At 57.7% G+C, this 21,769-nt stretch overlaps 1 protein-coding gene across 3 annotated transcripts; it reads left to right on the top strand.

Annotated features, from left to right (window-relative positions):
- The first annotated feature begins 6,527 nt into the window (after positions 1–6,527).
- Positions 6,528–20,418, top strand: TALDO1 (transaldolase 1). 3 transcript variants are annotated; one of them, XM_069565635.1, is made up of 10 exons: positions 6,528–6,842; positions 9,820–10,240; positions 11,688–12,761; positions 15,913–16,036; positions 17,224–17,331; positions 17,474–17,605; positions 18,851–19,026; positions 19,139–19,336; positions 19,486–19,631; positions 20,220–20,418. In XM_069565635.1, the coding sequence occupies exons 3-10, from the start codon at positions 12,665–12,667 to the stop codon at positions 20,250–20,252; spliced, it is 1,014 nt and encodes a 337-aa protein (XP_069421736.1). In that variant the 5' UTR covers positions 6,528–6,842; positions 9,820–10,240; positions 11,688–12,664; the 3' UTR covers positions 20,253–20,418. The 3 variants fall into 3 exon arrangements, with proteins under 3 accessions (XP_069421736.1, XP_069421737.1, XP_069421738.1); XM_069565636.1 differs by having other exon boundaries at positions 11,230–12,761; XM_069565637.1 differs by lacking the exons at positions 6,528–6,842; positions 9,820–10,240; positions 11,688–12,761 and adding an exon at positions 13,836–14,029.
- The last annotated feature ends 1,351 nt before the right edge of the window (positions 20,419–21,769 follow it).

The following is a 21,769-nucleotide window of genomic DNA, read 5'->3' as shown; positions in this document are numbered from 1 at the left end:
AGGAGTCCCCGGGGCCCCAGTGAGCCGCGCCCGGGGTGGGCTCCCCGTCCAGATGGCGGCTGCGTGGAGAGACGCCCCGAGCTGGGGTTCAGTGTCGATCGGAGGAGAACGTCCCCGAGGACCCGAAAAGGCCGCTCACCTGCTCCTGGTTTCTAGCTGCGAGTCCGGGCGAGGCCGGGTTTTCTCTGGGTGCTTCGACCAGGATGGTATCCCCAACAGAACGAAGGTGGGCATGGGGATGAGGTCCAGCTGCTGCTGGGAAGCCCGACGTCAGGGAGATCCGTAAAGACATGTATTCATGCCACTCTTATTTTTCATAGAAATCTGCTCTTTATGTGTTGAGTGTTGGTGCCCCAAGATGCTGTCCCCGAAAGGGGACATGTTGATAAAGCTACTTGGGCTCAGTTACCGTGAGAGTCTTGGCAGGGTCTGGGGGTGAGGGTAAGGTGTGCCTGAGATTTGGAGCTGGGATTAGAATTGGGCAAATTCAAGACATATTGGTTCAGGATTGGTGAGCACATAGAGGATTAGAAGTGAGTTTAGAGGACCTGCTGAGGAAAACGGCAAAGTTGATGTTTTCTGCAACTGTCTGTCACTGTTATTTCAAAAGAAAGAATAAATTGGGGCCTTTAACTTGTCACAGTTTTATTTTCTAATACAGTAAATATGGATGGATAACACCCACAAGGAAAAAGTTCTTTGGGACCTGTAATAGTTTTTAAGTGTGTAAAAGTGTCCTGAGGCCCAATAGCTTAAGAACTGCTGACACAGAATTTATGAGTAACCAGTGATACGCAGCAGAGCCTGGGGGGCTGGGCAGCCCTGGGCGGACTGGACAGAGCGAGGGGTGGTGTCCACGTTCCCCGGGGGAGCTGGGCTGCAAGTGTCCCCGGGCAGAGACTCAAACTCGGCCACCACCGGGAAAGACGCAGGCCCCACTTCCGCTCTCAGACAGAGCAGGACGCAGGCTGAGGCCCAGCGCCGCCTGTGATGTGAGGGGAGGTCTGGGACGTCCCCAGAGGGCACCCCCAGGGCGTGGGGAGCGGGAGAGGCTGAGGCAGCCGAGCCACAGGAGAGGCGCAGAGCCGGGGTCCGCCTGGGCTTCTGACCAAGCGATCAGAGCGGGGCTTCCCGTGACCCCCTCCTCTGATGGGACTGATTTGCTAGAGCCGCTCGCAGAATTCAAGAAGCCAGTTTACGTGGTAGATCGCTAGTTTATCATAAAGGATATTAAAGAGCGTGAAAGAACTGCCAGATGGAGAGATACTCAGGCTGAGGTTTGGGAGAGTTCCAAACACAGGGGCTTCTGTCCCTGTGGAGTTTGGGCCCGTGGAAGCTTTCTGGACCGCCAAGCTGCATGCGCTCTGAACCCCCTGCTGTGGGGCTTTCGTGGCGGCTGCATCCCTCCGACTGTGGCTGTTTACGCCCTCGTGGTTCAGATGGTAGAGAGTCTGCCTGCTGTGCAGAGACCCGGGCTAGACCCCCGGGGACAGTTCCCTAGCGGAGGCAATGGCAGCCCACTCCAGTGACCCTGCCTGGGAATCCCATGGGTGGAGGAGCCTGGCCACTGCAGTCCATGGGGTCGCCAAGAGTCGGACGCGACTGAGCGGCTCCACTTTCACCTCCACCCTATCGTTGGGCTTTCCTGGTGATTCATCTGGTGAAGAGTCCGCCTGCCATGCAGGAGACCCTTGTTCTGTTCCTGGGTCAGAAGATGCCCCGGGGAAGGGATCGGCTCCCCACTCCAGTCATCCCCTCCTCCTCCTGCCTCCAATCTTTCCCGGCATCAGGGTCTTTTCCACTGAGTCAATTCTTCACATCAGGTGGCCAAGTATTGGAGTTTCAGCTTCAGTATCAGTCCTTCCAATGAATATTCAGGACTGGTTTCCTTCAGGATTGAGTAGTTTGATCTCCCTGCAGTCCAAGGGACTCTCAAGAATCTTCTCCAACACCACAGTTCAAAAGCATCAATTCTCCAGCACTCAGCTTTCTTTACGGTCCAACTCTCACATCCATACATGACTACTGGAAAAACCGTAACTTTAGCTAGATGGGCCTTTGTTGGCAAAGTCATGTCTCTGCTTTTTTAATATGCTGCCTAGGTTGGTCTCAGCTTTTCTTTCTAGGAGCGAGTGTCTTTTCATTTCACGGCTGCAGTCAGCATCTGCAGTGATTTTGGAGAAGACTCTTGAGAGTCCCTTGGATTGCAAGGAGATTCTCCAACACCACAGTTCAAAAGCATCAATTCATCAGCGCTCAGCTCCCATTCATTAGCCTATGGAATTACCCAGCCCATGAAAATGAACCACACATCTCACGGAGCACTAGCCCTCCACCAAGGCCCACGCGCTGGCTGTGGAGTATGCTTCTCTCTGAATAAATTCACTTCTTCCCTATCAATCACTTTGTCTCTCACCGAATTCTTTCTGCAATGACGCGTCAGGAACCTGAGCTTCATTAGGTCCTGAAAGAGGTTTGTGATCCAGTTGGAAGACAAAGGGTTTTGCCTGGGTTTGAGTCCCAATCTGTAGTAAATGGTCTCAGGACTGGGTTGGTGGTCCAGGGGCTGGGAGTTGGCCTTGCCGCCCAGGGGATGTGGGTTCAGTCCCCGGTCAGGGAATGAGCGTCCCCCATGCCCGATGCTCTGCTCTGCACACAAGTGGGGAGCCTGCCCTGCAGTGATCGCCCTGCGTGATGCAACGAGGGCCCTTCAGGCTGCGACTGAAGCACGTCGCAGCCAGATATGTTGAATGAAATCAGTGAAATATTTTTTAAAAAGTATCCACCTGCCAATTCAGGGATATGGGTCCAATTTCTGGTCCCGGAAGCTTCCGCATGTGTGCCACAGCCAAGGAGGACTCAGCCAGACATAAAGAAATGAAAAGATTAAGAGGGCCAGGCCTCGCACACAGCCCAGTCTTGTCAGCATCCCCACCCTGTGGAAACTCTGCAGAGGGATGCAAGACCGTCAGTGCCTTGACCCTTGCCACCTACGCTGGGGATACAGCCCCTCCCTACTCACCGGGGAGAGGGGCAGTTCTTGTGTCTCTAGCCTAACGTGTTTGCCTTTGCTTGGCAAACACAGCCACCCTTTCCTCCCCCGGAACTCTGTCTCCGTACTTCTGCTTGGCACTGGAGCACAGAGAGCCAAGGCTTCGGCAGAGCTGCCCCTTCTGGGTCAGTCAGAGCCGGCCAGGCGGCCCCCGGAGAGCCTTCCCCCAGGAGCCCTCCCCCCTCAACTTGCACCTTCTGCGACCCTGAGGCTTTAGCTGTACCCCGGCTCCCTAAACTTACGTTTCAAACGCTGGCCCCACACGACCCCCGTCTGGGTTTGTGTTAGAGCATCCACGTGGTGACACGGCGCCTGTGGGTGCTCTGGGCTCCCCCTTCCTGAGCCACACCGACGCCTGAGAGTCAGTAGACGGGGCGCCAGCCACCGCCCCGCGCCATCTTCACAGTTGGGGCCAAAAGCCCAGCCCCTCCGCCCAGAGGGACCGAGGCAAGTCTCAGAGACAGACCTTTGGGTGAAGCTGAAAAGGAGAGCTTCACTGCTTTGCCAGGGCTCATGCTTTGGAAAACTCTGTGTCTCCACCCTGGGACGATAGTGACAAAGAGGGTGTGGGGAGCTCGCGGACATGCTTCCGATGGATTCGTGTTGAGGTAAGCAGGAATCTCCCTCGTCACCCTTCGGGTGCAGCTGGTCCGGGGTCTCCATGCCTGCGGGCAGCATGTCATCATTAATTGGTCATTTCTCCCACCTGGAGGGGGTTTCAGCCTCTGAAGAGCTCAAAGATGTAGTTGCCTGTATCCTCATGGGGAAACACAGCCCTGCCCCCAGGCTGCCCTTGACTGCTTGTTTCTCCTGGTCTCAATGGGAAAAAAAAAATCAATAACCAATCTAAAAATGAAATAGAAAAAAATGGTTTGAGCCAACCTGAGGATTATGACCCTGGAGACAGTCTTTGAGAAGCTGAGGACTGTTGCGCCCAGTCGAGGTCAAGGCACGGTTATGAAACCTTTTGAGACAAAAGGTTACAGGACACGCGGGCAGTTTACACAGCTCAGATCTGCAGCGCAGAGGGTGACTCTGCAAGATTAAGGAGGAATGTTGGCTCCTAAGGAGGTTAGTGCCGACTCACCCCACACCCAGAAGGGGGCGGGAGCTCAAAAGTGGAGGAAAGTTTCATCATTACATTTTCCTTGTCATAAAATGTGAACAATATTTCATCACGAGGTTGGGAGAAACGGCCGGTGTCCCCTGTTCAGCACAGTGTCAGGGGCCAGGTGCGTGGACACCTCCCTCCGGGCCCAAGTTCTGCAGCTCCTGGAAGTGACCGTGGCCCCCAGACCACAGCCTGGCCAGACCCCCTCCTCCTTCCCGGCCCAGCGCCTTGCCTCCGCCGCGTTGCATCAGCTGTTCTCAGCCCACGGGGACCTCAACTGTGCTGAAGACCTGACTGAGGCCAAGTGGGTGAGTGCCCGCCAGAGCACAGCTGAGGTGGGCTTCCTGCAGGCAAAAAGCCCCCTCTTTCCCCTGGAGTTTCCCACTTCTCTCCTCTCCCCGGGGTGGGGCCCACATGGGCAGAAGGCAGAGAGAAGCGCACAGTGGACTCCACGCCCAGAGGCTGCCTGGCAGGCCATGCCCCACCTCTGTGCGACCTTTCACCCCAGGGCGCTTACGTGCACGCGTGCTGAGTCGCTCAGGGTCTGACTCTTCAACCCTATGGACTGTACCCCGCCTGGCTCCTCTGTGCCTGCTATTCTCCAGGCAAGAGCACTGGAGTGGATGTGTGCAGCTCTCGGTGACCCCATGGACTGTAGCTGCCAAGCTCCTCTGTGCACGGGATTCTCCAGGCAAGAGCGCTGGCATTCTTCTCCAGGGATCTTCCCGACGCAGGGGTCCAACCTGTCTCATGCCCTCTGTATCAGCAGGCGGGCTCCTTGCCACCAGCACACCCGGGAAGCCCCATAGGACACTTATGTCGAGAACCAGCAGACACCAAGCAGGTATTGTTTGTGAGGGCTTGTATTCTGTTGCGTTTTGTTAACTATCTACATTGAGTGATCACTACCCCGTGAAAACACAGCGCCAACGTTCTCAGTGCCTGCCCTGTGCCACCGTCAGCCAGGCTTCCTGAGCAGCCAGAAAACAGACTTCTCAAAAAGGTCCTGGAGGGAGCGACTTCCCGGTGGTCCAGGGGCTAGGACTCTGCGCCTCCAGCGCAGGCGCTTCAGGTTCCATTCCTGGTGGGGGACCTAGGGGCGAGCGCTCCAAGTAGAGAGCCCCGAGCTCTGGAGCCCGAGCGGCACAGCTGCAGAGAAGCCAGGGCGCCGCGGGCCCGGCCAAGACTGAGGCAGCCAAAAATAAATCAGTTAAGGAGAGAAAGAGAGCTCCCCCGGAGCCGATGCTGCTGGTCCCACCTCACCCTGAAACCTCAGCTGTGAAACGCTCCTATCGCCCAGACAGCCTCCTCATTCCTTCTGAAACCCAGCAGGACCCGGGGGCCTCCCGGGCACAAAGGCCCCTCTGAGTCCCTCACTTCCCGTTTGTCGAAAAAGGTTCTAGTCTCTCAGCCCCTTCCTGAGTCCAAAGAGCAGGGACAGTTCAGTTCAGTTCAGTCGCTCAGTCGTGTCCGACTCTTTGCGACCCCATGAATCACAGCACGCCAGGCCTCCCCGTCCATCACCATCTCCTGGAGTTCACTCAGACTCACGTCCATCAAATCCGTGATGCCATCCAGTCATCTCATCCTCTGTTGTCCTCTTCTCCTCCTGCCCCCAGTCCCTCCCAGCATCAGAGTCTTTTCCAATGAGTCAGCTCTTCGCATGAGGTGGCCAAAGTACTGGAGTTTCAGCTTTAGCATCATTCCTTCCAAAGAACACCCAGGGCTGAGCTCCTTCAGAATAGACTGGTTGGATCTCCTTGCAGTCCAAGGGACTCTCAAGAGTCTTCTCCAACACCACAGTTCAAAAGCATCAATTCTCCACCACTCAGCCTTCTTCACAGTCCAACTCTCACATCCATACATGACCACAGGAAAAACCACAGCCTTGACTAGATGGACCGTAGTCGGCAAAGTAATGTCTCTGCTTTTGAATACACTATCTAGGTTGGTCATAACTTTCCTTCCAAGGAGTAAGCGTCTTTTAATTTCATGGCTGCAGTCACCATCTGTGGTGATTTTGGAACCCCCCCAAAAATAAAGCCTGCCACTAGGCAGCTACTAATCGCAGAAGTGAGGGAGACAAGGTGTAGGGAACTAGGTATAAAGCAGGTTGAGAAGTGCTTGCAAACGAGACTCTCAACCAGGGCTGAACATTCTTGCAAAGGAGATGTTCAGCTAAGAATCCTGTTTGTTCCCGTGGGAAAAGAACATTGCTTGCACACAAGGATGTTTCTCTGATTCCTCAAAAGGAACAGACCTTGGGACAAAACGGATTCTAAGTTGATAAGGAAGTTCCCCAAAACAAAGTCTTAGCTGCAGTAAATAAGCCAAGGTAAAGGTTATCTCGCCCTGCGCCTGCGCACGGTATAGTCTCTGAATCGCAGTGCTTGGCAGCTTGCCCTGTAGGGGGTTGTGCCAGGGATGTAAAATAAAGCAGCTGTAGGAAGCAAGGGTTAAATATAAAGATTCAAACCACTCTGCAGCGTTGGTGTTTCATTCCGTCGCCGACACAAGGTTGAACAGGAGCAGCAGAGACAACAGTTCAGGATAAAACAGCCCCGGCGGCTCCCACCGGGATTCTCCGAGCTGCCCTTCAGGAACCAAGGCGCCCCCGCCGGTGGATGGTGAGACTTACGGACCACGGGATGGCAGCCTCCAGAGCGACTGCAGCCAGAGGTGACGACCGAGGGTCCTGAGACGTTGAAACCCTTTGCCTCAGAGTGGGGCTCAAACCCACGTGACCAGGACTTGGACCCAGACTAAACCCGTGGTCTCCCAACTAAGACTAGACTACACGTTGGTCTTAGGACTTAATGAGGCTCAGGTTCTCTGTGTCTCAGCCCAGGGGGAATTCAGTGAGAAGCAAGGGGTCAGGCAGGAAGTGGGTTTAATAACATAGGACGTGTGTAAAAGATGCGGTTGTGGTGGGGAGCGAGTTCTGTCCAAGGATGAAGCGGGCTACAATTCTGTAGTCAGAGGGAAGGGGAGGGGAGATGGCTGTCCCGCGCAGGCAGACAGGAGGCTTGCCTCCTCCTTTGCATCTGGCAGGAGACTGACCTTGTGAGGTCAAAGCAGGGCTATCATAGTGATTATGCAAGTCCGTAGAAGGGTGGAGACATTGTTCTTTCACCTGGCAGCCTGGATCACTGTTGTTCACTCACTCAATCGTGTCTGACTCTTTGTGACCCCATGGACTGCAACACACCAGGCTTCCCTATCCTTCACTATCTCCCAGAGTTTGCTGAAACTCATGTCCATTGAGTCGGTGAGGCCATCCAACCGTCTCATCCTCTGTCGCCATCTTCTCCTGCCCTCAATCTTTCCCAGCATCAGGGTCTTTCCAATGAGTTGGCTCTTTGCATCAGGTGGCCAAAGTATTGGAGCTTCAGCTTCAGCCTTAATCCCCCCAATGAATATTCAGGGTTGATTTCCTTTAGGACTGACTGGTTGGATCTCCTTGCAGTCCAAGGGACTCTCAAGAGTCTTCTCCAACACCACAGTTCAAAACCATCTATTCTTCGGCACTCAGCTTTCTTTACAGTCCAACTCTCACGCCCATCCATGACCACTGGAAAAACCCTAGCTTTGACTATATGGCCTTTTGCCGGCAAAGTGCTGTCTCTGCTTTCTAATACGCTGTCTAAGCTGGTCACAGCTTTTCTTCCAGGGAGCAGGGTCTTTCAGTTCCATGTTTGCAGTCACTGTCTGCAGTGATTTTGGAGCCCAAGAAAATGTAGGTGTCACTGTTTCCATTTTCCCCCATCTATTTGCCATGAAGGGATCATGATCTTGGTTTTTTGAATGTTGAGTTTTAAGACATCTTTTTTGCTCATCTCTTTCACTTTCATTAAGAGGCTCTTTAGCTCCTCTTTGCTTTCTGCCATTATTGAGCTACCAACTTCTCTGGTAGCTCAACTGGTAAAGAATCTGCCTGCAGTTCGGAAGACCTGGGTTCGATCCCTGGGTTGGGAAGATCCCCTGAAGAAGGGAACAGCTACCTACTCCAGTATTCTAGCCTGGAGAATTCCATGGGTTCACAAGAAATGGACAAGACTGAGCGATTCACTTTGCCGAGTGGCCACAGGACTGGAAAAGGTCAGTTTTCATTCCAATCCGAAAGAAGGGCGATGCCAAAGAATGTTTAAACTACCACACAATTGCACTCATCTCACATGCTAGCAAAGTAATGCTCAAAATTCTCCAAGCCAGGCTTCAGCAGTACGTGAACCGTGAGCTCCCTGATGTTCAAGCTGGATTTAGAAAAGGCAGAGGAACCAGAGATCAAATTGCCAACATCCATTGGATCATCGAAAAAGCAAAAGAATTCCAGAAAAACATCTACTTCTGCTTTATTGATTATGCCAAAGCTTTTGACTGTGTGGATCACAACAAACTGGAAAATTCTTGAAGAGATGGGAATACCAGACCACCTGACCTGTCTCCTGAGAAATCTGTATGCAGATCAAGAAGCAACAGTTAGAACCAGACATGGAACAACAGACTGGTTCAAAATTGGGAAAGGAGTACGGCAAGGCTGTATACTGTCACCCTGCTTATTAACTTCTATGCAGAGTACATCATGCGAAATGCCAGGCTGGATGAAGCACAAGCTGGAATCAAGATTGCCGGGAGAAATATCAATAACCTCAGATACATAGATGGCACCACCCTTATGGCAGAAAGTGAAGAGGAACTAAAGAGCCTCTTGATGAAAGTGAAAGAGGAGAGGGAAAAGGCTGGCTTAAAACTCAACATTCAGAAAACGAAGATCATGGCATCCGGTCCCAGCACTTCATGGCAAATAGACAGGGAAACAGTGGAAACAGTGACAGACTTTATTTTCTTGGGCTCCAAAATCACTGCAGATGGGGACCGCAGCCATGAAATTAAAAGACGCTTGCTCTTTGGAAGAAAAGCTATGACCAAAGCAGAGACATCACTTTGCCAACACAGGTCCGTCTGGGCTAGTCAAAGTTATGGTTTTTCCAGTAGTCATGTGTGGATGTGAGAGTTGGACTATGTAAGGTGTAGTTTGGGCTGAGGCAGAAAGGGAAAGACGACCTCAACAGAAGTCGTGAAGTCGCTCAGTCGTGTCTGACTCTTTGTGACCCCATGGACCGTAGCCCACCAGGCTCCTCCATCCATGGGATTTTCTAGGCAAGAGTACTGGAGTGGGTTGCCCTTTCCTTCTCCAGGGGATCTTCCCAACCCAGGGATTGAACTCAGGTCTCGGGCATTGTAGGCAGACGCTTTACCGTCTAAGCCACCAGGGAATCTGATTCTACTTCAACAGAAGTAGGTCACCTTTATTCAGGCAAGGAGCCGTGACAGTCGGCCTAGCCAACAGGCTGAGCAGAGAGGGATCAGGGAGGCTCCATGTTTACAGGGAGGTTTATGGAAGTGATAAGGGAGATGTTACTTAGGCGGGATGTTTGGGGTGTTCTTTAGTTGAGATGGCATTTGTAGTTTGGGCAGGGGGTGATAAGTCTTTTGGGCAGGTGTAGGGGGTGGAAGGTTTCTGGACTGAGGATGATAAGTCCCAGATAGATGCAACCGGCCTGGAGCATCAGGGCGGGACCTAAAGTCCTATTTTGTTTTCTCCGAAGTTAGATGATTCAGCAAGGGCCTTTGAGACTGTTGTTTTCTTTTCTAGGCCCAAAGACTCTGTCAGACTATAAAGAAAGCTGAATGCGGAAGAATGGATGCTTTTGAACTGTGGTGTTGGAAAGGACTCTTCAGAATCCCTTGGACAGCAAGGAGTTCAAACCAGTCAGTTTTAAAGGAAATCAGTCCTGAATATTCACTGGAAGGACTGATGCTGAAGCTGAAACTCCAATACTGTGGCCACCTGATGTGAAAAGCTGACTCATTGGAAAACACCCTGATGCTGGGAAAGATTGAAGGCAGGAGAAAGGGACAGAGGATGAGATGGTTGGATGGTATCACCGACTCAATGGACATGAGTTTGAGCTGGTGATGGACAGGGAAGCCTGGTGTGCTTCCAGTCCATGGGGTCGAAAAGGGTCGGATACGACTGAGCAACTGAAATGATACGACTGAGCAACTGAAATGAAGTGAGTGACTCCCTTTCTTTTATTTTTTTCTTTTGCTTTCTGCCATTAGGGTGGTTTTGTCTGCATATCTGAGGTTACCGATATTTCTCCCTGCAATCTTATTCCAGCTGGTGCTCCGTCCAGCCCGGCATTTCACAGGATGTCCTCTGCACATAAAGTCACCAGGGTGACAGTATGTAGTCTTGACATCCTCCTTTCCCGATTCTGAACCAGTCCGTTGTCTCATGTCCAGTTCTAACTATTGCTTCTTGACCTGCATACAGGTTTCTCAGGAGGCGGATATGGTGGTCTGGTATTCCCATCTCTTTAAGAATTTTTCAGTTTGTTGTGAACTAGAGTCAAAGGCTTCAGTATAGCCAATGAAGCAGAAGTAGATGTTTTTCTGGAATGTCCTTGCCTTTTCTGTGATCCAACAGTTGGTGGGGAGGTTTGTCCATGTATAAAATGCAGACACGGGATGCACAGTGCAGGAGGGAGGAGGCCAAAGGGCAGGGCAAATCTCTTCTGTTTACATTTTTCTTGTCTTCCCATAAAATGTGAGCTTTATTTCATACTTCTAAACTTAGCACTACTTCGCTAGGAGGGATTCCCAGCTGCGGTCCCCATGGTCAATGGCCTGTCCTGGGCTCTGGATCCAGGGGAGAGAATGAAACCACAAGCCTGATTTCAGCCCCTCCCTGGCCTCCAGGCCCACCCAACCTAGGAGGGCTTGGAGCAGCTGCCAGGCCTGAGGGTGATGCTGTGCAGGGTACTGTGGGAGTCCTGGGCATGACGCCTCTGTGTCCCCATTTCTTTTATTACAGGAAACAGCTTTCACCCAGCCTCTATGACCTTCCCTGAGTTTCAATGGCAGATTCAAACAGTTGTTCTTTAGGGAGGGGAGGGGATGTGAGAACAGGGAGGAAAAACAAGTCAAGGGCAGTTTTGGGGCAGGGTCCTGTTCTCCCATCAGCAGACAGACATAACTATATCTTTGAGCTCTTCTCCAGACACTGAAGCTTCTCCAAGCGGAGAAGTTAACTGTTAACGATGGTATGCTGCCCACAAGCACGGAGACCCCAGACCAGCTGGACCTGAAGGTTGATGATGTTAACTCCTGTTTACCTCACGAACCTATTAGAAGAATGTCCTCAAGCTGATCACACCCTCTTTGGATAATTAATATAAAACTTGTCACTATCTTCCCCAAGTTGGGACACATGGTCCTGAGGACAGGGGCCCGCTGTGTACCTCTTAGCCTGGCAAAGCAATGAAGCTATCCATTTCCGCTTGCTGTTGCTGTTTAGTTGCTAAATTTTCTCCAGCTCTTTGGCACCCCATGAACTGTAACCCACCAGGCTCCTCTGTCCATGGATCTTCCCAGGCAAAAGTACTGGAGTATGCCGCCGCTTCCTTCTCCAGGGGAGCTTCTGACCCAGGAACTGAACCTGTGTCTCTGGCTTGGCAGGTGGATGCTTTACCACGGAGCCCCCTGGGAAGCCCAATCCTTTTCTGCTTCACCCAAAACTCTATGTCACCGAGACTGGATTCCACACCAGAGTACAGAGAAGGTGAGATTTCGGCCTCAAGGACAGAACTTGTACCCTGGGTGCCCCTGGCCTCAGGACGGCCGGGGGGCGAGGGTCGACGACCCAGACTCCCAGACCCAGGCCTGCATGCCCAGGGCCCCTCCTCATGGCCTCCCGAGGCGGCGGCTCAGATGCAGAGTCTCAGGTGTCCAGGTCTCTCCGAGACTCCTCTCGACCGCGGCCTAAAGCCTCAGCCTTTACCCCTTGATGCTCGACGACCCTCACTCCAGTTCCCGCTGCAAACGACAGAGGAGGGAAAGTGAGCCGGCGCGCCGTCGGGGACCGCGCAGCCCTGGGTGTGCTTCACTCCAGGGGGAGCTCCGCCCCGGGGACGCATCAGTCCAGGGAAATAATCACTTCCACGTCCCGGAGGCGCCCCGCTGCAGGGAGTGCACGCTCCGGGAATCACGGCCCCCAGGGACCCGTCGTGGAGGCGGGAGCGCCTCTCCGGGGTCACCGCTCGGGGGTGCATCGCTCCCTGGAAACCATCCGGGGGCTGCATCGCCAGAAGGATGTGCGTCCCTCCGGCATAACCACGTCTGGGGCACACCGCCGGGGGGACTCAGCGCCCGGGGGACTCAGCGCCCGGGGGACTCAGCGCCCGGGGGACTCAGCGCCCGGGGGACTCAGCGCCCGGGGGACTCAGCGCTCCGGGGCGCCGCCCTGGCTGAGCACAGCTCCTGCGGCGCCGCTCCGCGGGGCGAGGGCCGTCTCGGGGGCGGGGCGCCGTCTCGGGGGCGGGGCCCCGTCGGCGCCGGCGCGCAGGTCCGCCCTGCCGCGCCGCGCCCGGATTGGCTGCGGCCGGGGGCGGGGCCCGCGGGGCATTGTGGGTCCCCCGCTCTCTCCGCCGCTCGCCATGTCGGGCTCCCCGGTGAAGCGGCAGAGGATGGAGAACGCGCTGGACCAGCTCAAGCAGGTCACCACCGTGGTGGCCGACACGGGCGACTTCCACGGTGAGGCCGCGCTGGCCCCCGCGCTCATGGGCGGGCCGCGCAGCAGGGAGAGACTGCGGGCGCGCGGGGCGCCGGCCCGCCGGGCGGTGTGGGGAGGCGGGGGAGGGCCCGGGAGCGCGGGCGCGCGGCCGGGGGGCGCAGGGGCGGCGGCGAAGCCCGGCCACCCGGCTTCCTGGGCCGAGGAGTCTGTCCCCCTTCTCCTGGGCGCCCCTTGCCAGACGCCTCTGCGCCTCGCCCCCGCCCCGTCCCTCGTCCCCACTTCGGCCCTGCTGTTCCCCGCCCCGCTTCTCCCTTGCTCTCGGCGCCCCGTGCTCGGGCCGCTTCACCGTCGGCCGGGGCGTGGGTGCCTCAGGACCCGAACGCGCGGGGCCCGGCGCCCCCGTCCTCTCTGCGCTGCTGGAGTCCGCGGGGACCGCCAGTGGGTCAGGGGACGGTGTCTCAAGAACCTAGATTTGAAGAGCGATTCCTGGTCCGCCTTGGAGATGCGAACCACTTGTGGTGACACGGGGCAGTTTCGTTGCGCGAATGTTGAGCAGGAACACGAGTTAGTTTTGGGCCCAGGAAGACCAGACACTGCGAATGCCGCCACCTGCTTCTGAAAGCCCGTGCTGCACCCTTCCCACCCCTGCCCAGGGGACAGCTGTGCACGCTGGGGACCACGGCCGGGTGCGGGCCAGCCAGACGTTCACCGCCTGGGACCAAGGAGCCCCGGGGGTAAAGCCCCACTCACTGCAGGGAGGCAAGCAAAGCTTGCCCCAGGTTTAGGTTTTCCTGGCTTGATTCACCTTCCTAGGAGGGAACTGGGGGGCTTGGCCTTCCCATCCTCTGCAGCAGAAACCCAGACGAGGTGCCCTCCATTCACATCCTCTGTGAACCATGAAGGCTGTCAGAGACATCGTGAAACGCTCTGGGGCTGGGAGTGCTCTGGGGCACACCGTAGGGAAGGACTTCCTCGTTTCTGCTTTCTCATGGTGACTTGAGAAACAGGCTTTATTTCCTCTTTGGTAAGAATAAGACACTATCTCACAGAGCTGAGGAAAATGAGTAAGCATATTTGGCTGCTTAAATATAAACACTGGCGATGGTGATGGGCTTGAGTCCAACCTGTACGTTAAACCAGCTGACAGAAGGTTCCCTCCTGGTCAGAGCTGGGCGCCCTGGGAAATTCCAGCTCTGGCTGACCTGCGAGGCCAGCAGCTTCTTCCCACCCGTCCCTCCCTGGTCCAGGCCTCTGGCAGTGACCTCACCAGGATAGAGGGTCTGGGAAGGTGGCTGCATGTCTTCCTGCTCCTTTTTGGTCCTAATTTTATTTGTTTTTGGCTGCACTGGGTCTCTGCTTTGCACGGGCTTTTCTCTAGTTGTGGCACGCGGGGGCTGCGCTGCAGCTGCAGTGGAGGGCCTCTCACTGTGGTGGTCTCTTGTGGAGCATGGGGTCTCGGGCTCAGGGGCTTGGTACTTACGGCTCCAGGCTCAGTACTTGTGGTGCACCAGGCTTAGTTGCCCCAGGGCGTGTGGGATCATCCAGGCCCAGGGACCGAACTCACGACCCCTGCAGTGGCAGGCAGGTTCTTACCCACTGCCTCACCAGGGAGGTCCTGGTTTGTTCCTCTTGGTGTGGAGTGTTTCCCACCTTTGCTGAGTCTGTTTTGTTTTCCTGTTGGGTCTCACTGGGCAGCAGCTGCAGGCTGGCTGGTCTTCAGGTTAACTCTAAGCCCTGACCTCTGTCACTGTAGGCCCAGCGCGTCCGGAGGCGTCGTGGGGAATGCTTGCTCCTTGTTCTCCTCTTGAGAAACGTCTGCACCCAGGTGCTGACACTGAAGGTCGCTAAGTGGATGTTCGTGACTTTATTTAAAAACACGCGTATCGATAATGCGAGCAGCACACTAGGTGTGTGTTAGCTGCTCAGTTTTGTCCGCCTCTTTGTGACCCCATGGACGGTAGCCCACCAACCTCCTCTGTGGAATACTGGAGGGGGTAGCCATTCCCTTCCCCAGGGGATCTTCCCAACCCAGGTATCTAACCTGGGTCTCCTGCACTGTAGGCAGATTCTTTACCAGCTGTGCCACCAGAGAAGCACGTAGCTGTAGTGTCAGCTTTACGGTCACTTTATGGAGTGAAGGGTCTTGCCTTCGGGGCATCATAAGCCTCTTTGAAAGTAAGTCAGAGCTGTGGATGCTCTTCCCGGCTCCCCGCCCCACGCCAGGCTCGTGTTCTGTTTAAGGGTCCCTGGAGCCTGAAGCCCGTCTCTTGACCCCAGATTTTGTTTTCATTTTGTTAAGAGTCAGCATTATCAGGGCACTGTCTTCAGCGCGTGACGCTGGGCCTCCGCACGTTTGTGTGAGCTCCACTCCGGAGCGTGCTTTCTTAACTTGTTATTTTGAAATGATTGGTAGGGTCCAGGAAGTTGCAGAATTGGCTCATAGGGTCCCACGAGCCCTTTTGCCATCACCTCCCCGGGTGTCGTGTGTGGCTGTGGTGTGATATCAGAACGGGGGACTTGCTGCCAACATGGTGCTGTGAGCAGGCTGCAGACTGGCCCTGCGTTCCCTAGTTTCCAGCTGCACAGAGGAGGGGGCGTCCTCTGTGGCGGGTTCTTACGGCCGCCAGAACAGGCAGGATACAGCTGTTCCCAGCCCCTGAGAGCCAGCTCCCTTCCCTGTTTTCCATCTCTGTAGTCTTGTCATCAGAAGATACTTTGAAAATGCTAACTTGCCAAATCAACTTACTGAACCGGCTAATCCTGGAAGCTGAGTTTTGATGAACTTGAGCTCGGCATTGCCCTGTGACAGCCGGGGCCTCGAGACTCCTGGAATTCCCGCCTGGTTATCAGGAAGGAACAAGTGTGTTAAAAGAATAGTTTGAAGGCCCGTGTCCAGCCCCTCCATGGCTGACCTGGGCACCAGCACCTCCTGGTCGCCTCCCTCCCTGCTCCTTGGTGCTGGGCAGCTCTTGGCTCTTGGCACGGCTGCTCGCTGGCTTAGCCTCCAGGTTTCCTCACTGCGCTCAGCTGCCTCTTGGCCAGCCTTCCTGCATGAAGTGTGGCCGCGCCCTACTTGGCTCTGTTCCTGTGTTTAGGGCTTCAGGGGTCATCTCAGGTTTCTGGGTGAAGCGGGCTCTCCACTGACCCCTGCTTCCCACATTCGCTTCCCAGCCATCGACGAGTACAAGCCCCAGGATGCCACCACCAACCCGTCCCTGATCCTGGCCGCGGCACAGATGCCAGCCTACCAGGAGCTGGTGGAAGAGGCCGTTGCTTACGGCAGGAAGCTGGGCGGGTGAGTGCGGGGCTGTGGGTGTGGCCGGGTCTGCCCGCTTCCCACCCCTGGGGCCAGTTTGCCAGGGTTTTAGGCTCCAGGAAGGAACGCTATCTGCTTTCTTGCGGGCATCACCCACTGTGAGTAAACAGGTCACTGAGTTTTGCTGGCAGGAGCGTGTGGACAGCGCCCCAGAGTCCTCCCCCTGTTTGCAGCCGGTGTCCTCAGCCCTGGCAGCCGCAGAGCTGCTTTCTGGCACTTTGCTACCTTCTGACAGTTGTGTTGGAGTGAGAGTCACTGTCTCAGTGAGCAGTCCAGCTCATTCTGGAGCATTCACGCGTGCAGTGGTGCAGCCACAGTCCAGTCCGAGAATGTGCTCGCCTCCTAGAGTGTTCTCTCGTGCCTCCGCCTGCGACCACAGACGGGCTCTTCTCTTCATAGACTCACCTTTGCTGGGTTGCATTTTAAATGTTCATCTGGGTACTGCTCAGCTGAGAGTGGGCTCGCAGGGAACAGCGGCGCCTGGCAGGAGCTGTGCCCCTGGTAGGAGCTGTGCCCGGCTGGCCTGTCCCTCTCTGGTGCCCTGTGTGCTGAGGTCAGCCGTGTGCAGGGGTGGCAGTCATGCCCGGGGCCTGCCCTGCCCCCCGCTGTGCACCCTGTGCTGGCGGCTCCCCTCGCTTCGCGATGCTCCTGGAATCGGTGGCGAGGCAGTGCCCTTAGTGATCAGCAGACTGGCCCTGCTCTCAGGCCGGAGATCTTTGTGGTCCATCTTGGAGCCGCACTGTGCCCTTTATTCATCTGCCCAGGCAGCTTCAGAGAGGTTGGGAAGAGTGTTTTGTTCAAGCCCCCAAAGATGGGAGGGCTCAGCTCAAAGGATGGAGACACTGGAGACGAGGCGGGTGTGGCCGCCCCGTGTGAGCAGCCTCAGTGCCCGAACCAGCTGCTTCTTTGGGGAGAGGGCGGGTGCTCGAGCTCGGCCCGTCGGGGAGCTGAGGTGTCCTGTGAGCCATGTGGTGTGGCCAGAATTTAAAAAGAAAGAAAATGGATAAGACGGTCAGTTTCCTGATGTGAATTTCATCACCACTTTAAAAGTTTTTTAACAAAAAAGATGGTGGGAAAAGAATTTGGGAAGCAGGTAACAATCTTTGTAGAATCCTGTGCATTTAAAAGTAAGCTTCTAACCTCATTTTTTTCCCTTGGAATTTCAGGTCACAAGAGGAACAGATTACAAATGCTATTGATAAACTTTTTGTGTTGTTTGGGGCAGAAATACTGAAGAAAATTCCAGGCCGCGTATCCACGGAAGTGGACGCCAGGTAAGGCCTCAGGGCCGCCGGGTGGGGGTGTCAGGAGCAGCAGCCGCTGTTGTTCCCGGTGCCACGCGCTGCTGTGGGCGCCTGGCCTCCGCCTGCGTCTGCCCCACTCAGCCGCTGCAAGCGGGCGCCCGGTCCCCTGCAGGCTCTCCTTTGATAAGGATGCGATGGTGGCCCGCGCCCGGCGCCTCATCGAGCTGTACAAGGAGGCTGGCATCAGCAAGGAGCGGATCCTGATAAAGCTCTCATCCACCTGGGAAGGAATTCAGGCTGGAAAGTAAGTGTCCCCGTGAGCGAGGAGCTGCTGGGGCCTCTGCCCGTCCTGGGTGGGCCCCTCGGGCAGTGGGCCTGTGCGGTGCCGCTGGCAGAGGTGTCGTCTGCCAAGGACAGAGTGAGAGTCGGCTCCCCCAAGCATGCTGGGCGCGGAGGGGGCAGGCGGTCGTGGACAGGACGCTGCCCTTGCACCCAGGCTCAGCCGTCCTGGGAGCGCCTGGCCACCCCCACGGGCCCCTGAGTTGTTACGGCCCCGCACCCTTCTGCCTCTGAACGCTTCCGCCGGACGGGACCGTGCCGCACGTGGCCTGCGTGTGTGGCTTCCCTTGCTTGGCTTGCGTTCCAGGCTCACGTGCGCCATGCGTGTGGCGGAGCTGAGTCCCCGTAAGGAGGTCTCCCTGTGTGTGCACACCTTCCAAGCACATCCTCCCGGGGCACGTGGCTGCCCGTGTCGGATAATGCTGAGCGTGTGCCCGGGGCGCGCTCCTGTGGGCACACACCAGTGGCGGAGTTGCTGGGCGTGTGCCCGGGACGCTCTCCTGTGGGCGCACACCAGCGGCGGAGTTGCTGGCCCAGTGCTCATGGCGTTGGCCACCGAGGTGGTGCTGTGCCCCCAAGGCTGTGGTTCTTGACTGCTTCCCTGTGGCCCGGTGGCTGGGCGCCTCTGAAACCATCCACCAGGATAGGAACTCGGCTGGCAGGTGGTAGAGCATGGCCAGGACCCCCTTCTCGTGGCCGGCCCTGACGTCATCTGGGGGACGGGCTTTCTGCAGGCTGACCCAGAGGGCAGGGCCTTGGGGCCGGGAGGCTGTGGGATTGAGGCAGGACGCTGCTGCGGTTGGAGCCGGCTCCGTGATCTCCAGCCCAGAGATCCCTTTTTTCCTTCGGCTGTGCTGGGTCTTCACGGCTGCCTGGCTTTTCTCCAGGTGGGAGGCGGGGGCTTCGCATTGTGGCGGCTCCTCTTGTGGAGTACAGGCTCCGGTGCTCGGGGGCATGTGGGGTCTTCCTGGACCAGGGACTGAACCCGCATCTCCTGCACTGGCCCAGCACGGAGGTTCTGTGACAAGGGAGGACTGTGTCTGCAGCTCTCAGAGGGCCTCTCACCGTGCTCCCTGTTCTGAAATGTGGGTTTGATGAGGTCTAGTTGCCCACAAGCCGCTAGCCTGAGCTCGCCCTGGTGAACTTAGGAGGGTGGGGCGCCCCGCCCCTGCCTTCCGGGGGCTGACCCGTGCGCCGTCTGTCCCCGCAGGGAGCTGGAGGAGCGGCACGGCATCCGGTGCAACATGACGCTGCTCTTCTCCTTCGCCCAGGCCGTGGCCTGCGCCGAGGCCGGCGTGACGCTCATCTCGCCCTTCGTGGGTCGCATCCTTGACTGGCACGTGGCCAACACGGACAAGAAGTCCTACGAGCCCCAGGAGGACCCTGGTCAGTGGCCTCCCCGCGGGCCGGGGCAGGGGGGTGCTGTGCCGCGTGCTTCTGGGGGGCCCCAGGACTGAGGATCGGGCGGCACGGACGGCAGCTCCCGTGTGTCCCCCAGGAGTGAGGAGCGTCACCAAGATCTACAACTATTACAAGAAGTTCGGCTACAAAACCATCGTCATGGGCGCCTCCTTCCGCAACACGGGCGAGATCAAGGCCCTGGCTGGCTGCGACTTCCTCACCATCTCGCCCCAGCTCCTGGGGGAGCTGGTCAAGGACCACAGCAAGCTGGCGCCTGCGCTCTCGGCCAAAGCAGGTAAGACCACCCCTCCCGCCTTCCGCCAGCCTCGGGCTCCGCAGGCACCGGTGCCTCGGTCCCTTGAGGCTGTGGAACCTGGAGCCTCGGGGCGGGGCTGCCTCCACCCGGCAGGGGGCCTCACTGATGCCCCGGCATCTGCTCCGCAGCCCAGGCCAGTGACCTGGAGAAGATCGAGCTGGACGAGAAGGCCTTCCGCTGGCTGCACAACGAGGACCGCATGGCTGTGGAGAAGCTCTCTGACGGGATCCGCAGGTTCGCCGCGGACGCGGTGAAGCTGGAGCGGATGTTGAGGGTGAGCGCCGGGCCAGGGTTGGGACGGGCGCCTGGGCAGGAGGGGCGGGGCCACGGGCAGGAGGGGCCATGGGCCGGCAGGAGGGGCGGGGCCACGGGCAGGAGGGGCCATGGGCCGGCAGGAGGGGCCATGGGCCGGCAGGAGGGGCCATGGGCCGGCAGGAGGGGCCATGGGCCGGCAGGAGGGGCCATGGGCCGGCAGGAGGGGCCATGGGCCGGCAGGAGGGGCCATGGGCCGGCAGGAGGGGCCATGGGCCGGCAGGAGGGGCCATGGGCCGGCAGGAGGGGCCATGGGCCGGCAGGAGGGGCCATGGGCCGGCAGGAGGGGCCATGGGCCGGCAGGAGGGGCCATGGGCCGGCAGGAGGGGCCATGGGCCGGCAGGAGGGGCCATGGGCCGGCAGGAGGGGCCATGGGCCGGCAGGAGGGGCCATGGGCCGGCAGGAGGGGCGGGGCCACGGGCAGGAGGGGCGGGGCCGCTGTCGGGAGGCCCAGGGCGGGGGCGAGGGCGGGGGCGGGGCGGGGGCGGGGGCGGGGGCGGGGGGGGCGGGCTGCCTGGTGGTCGCACCCGCTCACACCACTCGTTTCCAGGAACGGATGTTCAGCGCAGAGAATGGAAAATAGCGCGGCACTCGAGGCTGGACCACGGATCTGTGCGTCTCTGAATTGGCGCCTAATTGCACATGCTTTGTGATGAATCTTGGATTTTTTTACTAATTGGAGCGGGGACGAATCATAGATTTCTGATTTATGTGAAAATCTGCTCAGCGCATTAAAGGCCTCACTTTTCCTGGCTGTCTCCTTCCTGGGGCCTGATGAAGGCAGGATTAGGTCAGCAGCCCCATGGGGACCCCCAGTCAGTGGTGACAGCCCCTCGCCTGCTGCTGGGCAGTGACCTGAGAGCTTCGACTCTGAAGGCGGGGACCCCGAAGCTTCTAAGCTGTGCCTGCAGAGCTGGGTGGGGGGGGCTGCCCTGGCGGAGAGGCCTGCTGTGGGGACACGCGGCTCCGCTGCCTCGGCCACGCTGCCCAGACTTTCCTTTGGCCCAGGTGCCTTTGGGGGTGGTGGTGCCACCTTGTGGGGACAGCGTGACACATTCGGGCCTCAGCTTCCGGGCCTCACGCCGGAGTGCAGGCGGGCAGCTTGCGCCTTGCTGCACCATCTGGATTTTGCAATGGGCGTACTGCACTGTGGAGGGCTTGGCAGTGGGTAGTGACGGGGGCCCACTGGGGAGCCCTTCCTCTCCCTGTGACCAGCCCGAGTTTCTGGAACTGAAAGAGGGTCGGCGCGGGGCCTGGGGGAGGCCGGGTCTGGGGGTCGGCGTGGGCGGGTGGGGGGGCCCTGGGAGCAGGACAGGGTGGCTGGGCGTCCAGGTCTGCACCAGGGGAGCCAGGTGTCGGGATGGGCCTGTGGGACACACTTCAGGTCTGGATGTGCACACTGTCCTCCCTAGGGGCCCTGCCAGGCCGGGCTTGTCCCCCATAGCTCCATGCAGGGCAGCCCGGCCCCTGGGAGTGTGCCTCTGGAGCTGCCCTCCCAGGAGCAGGAGCAGTGCTGGGTGGGCAGGGCTCAGGGCAGGCACCACGCTGCCAGTGTGCTGGCAGGGCAGGTCTTCCCCAGCCCCCTGCCAGCTGCCTTGCCAGCTTGGGTCAGAGGGCCACGGCTTCCTGCAAGCCCTCAGCGACACCCCAGACTCCGTGCACCGAGCCGGTGAACAAGCTGTGTCCTAGGAGGTGGAAGTCGCCAGGCCGCCTGGCCCAGGGCCTTGGTGCAGACAGTGGGTATAGCTGACACGTGACGCCCACCTGCTCACGGGCCCGACCCCCTGCAGCCAGCGCTGTGGGACACACTGGCCCCCGACCCTCCCACAAAGGGCCAGTCCACCGTGAATCTCCTGGACGCCTCATCGGGTGTCCACTGGGCACGATGTGAATACTGTCCGTTAAGAAGGTTCCTTTCATGTAAGCTACGACTCATCGAAAACACCACCGGACAGCCACACACCGTTTTCATGGACTTGGAGTTCAGGGTCTGTTTTCAACACTGAGCATATGGGAAATCCTACAGGGCCTCTTGCTGGATCCTGGGCCACGGCCCCCACCCCAGCGCCCTGGGCATGGAGACCTGGCCACGTGGGGCCA

This window comes from Ovis canadensis, chromosome 21, assembly GCF_042477335.2.
Source record: "Ovis canadensis isolate MfBH-ARS-UI-01 breed Bighorn chromosome 21, ARS-UI_OviCan_v2, whole genome shotgun sequence".
Lineage (NCBI taxonomy): Eukaryota > Metazoa > Chordata > Mammalia > Artiodactyla > Bovidae > Ovis > Ovis canadensis.
The sequence above is the reverse complement of the archived record's forward strand: the minus strand, read 5'-3'. Positions and strand labels throughout refer to the sequence as shown.

What these genes read in the sequence shown, in the direction of transcription:
- TALDO1 (XM_069565635.1), top strand. Translation starts at nt 12,665, where the DNA reads ATGTCGGGCTCCCCGGTGAAGCGGCAGAGGATGGAGAACGCGCTGGAC. An exon ending in TCCACGGAAGTGGACGCCAG is followed by an intron (nt 17,332 to 17,473) that starts GTAAGGCCTCAG and finishes GGTCCCCTGCAG; the next exon opens with GCTCTCCTTTGATAAGGATG. An exon ending in TGCGCTCTCGGCCAAAGCAG is followed by an intron (nt 19,337 to 19,485) that starts GTAAGACCACCC and finishes TCTGCTCCGCAG; the next exon opens with CCCAGGCCAGTGACCTGGAG.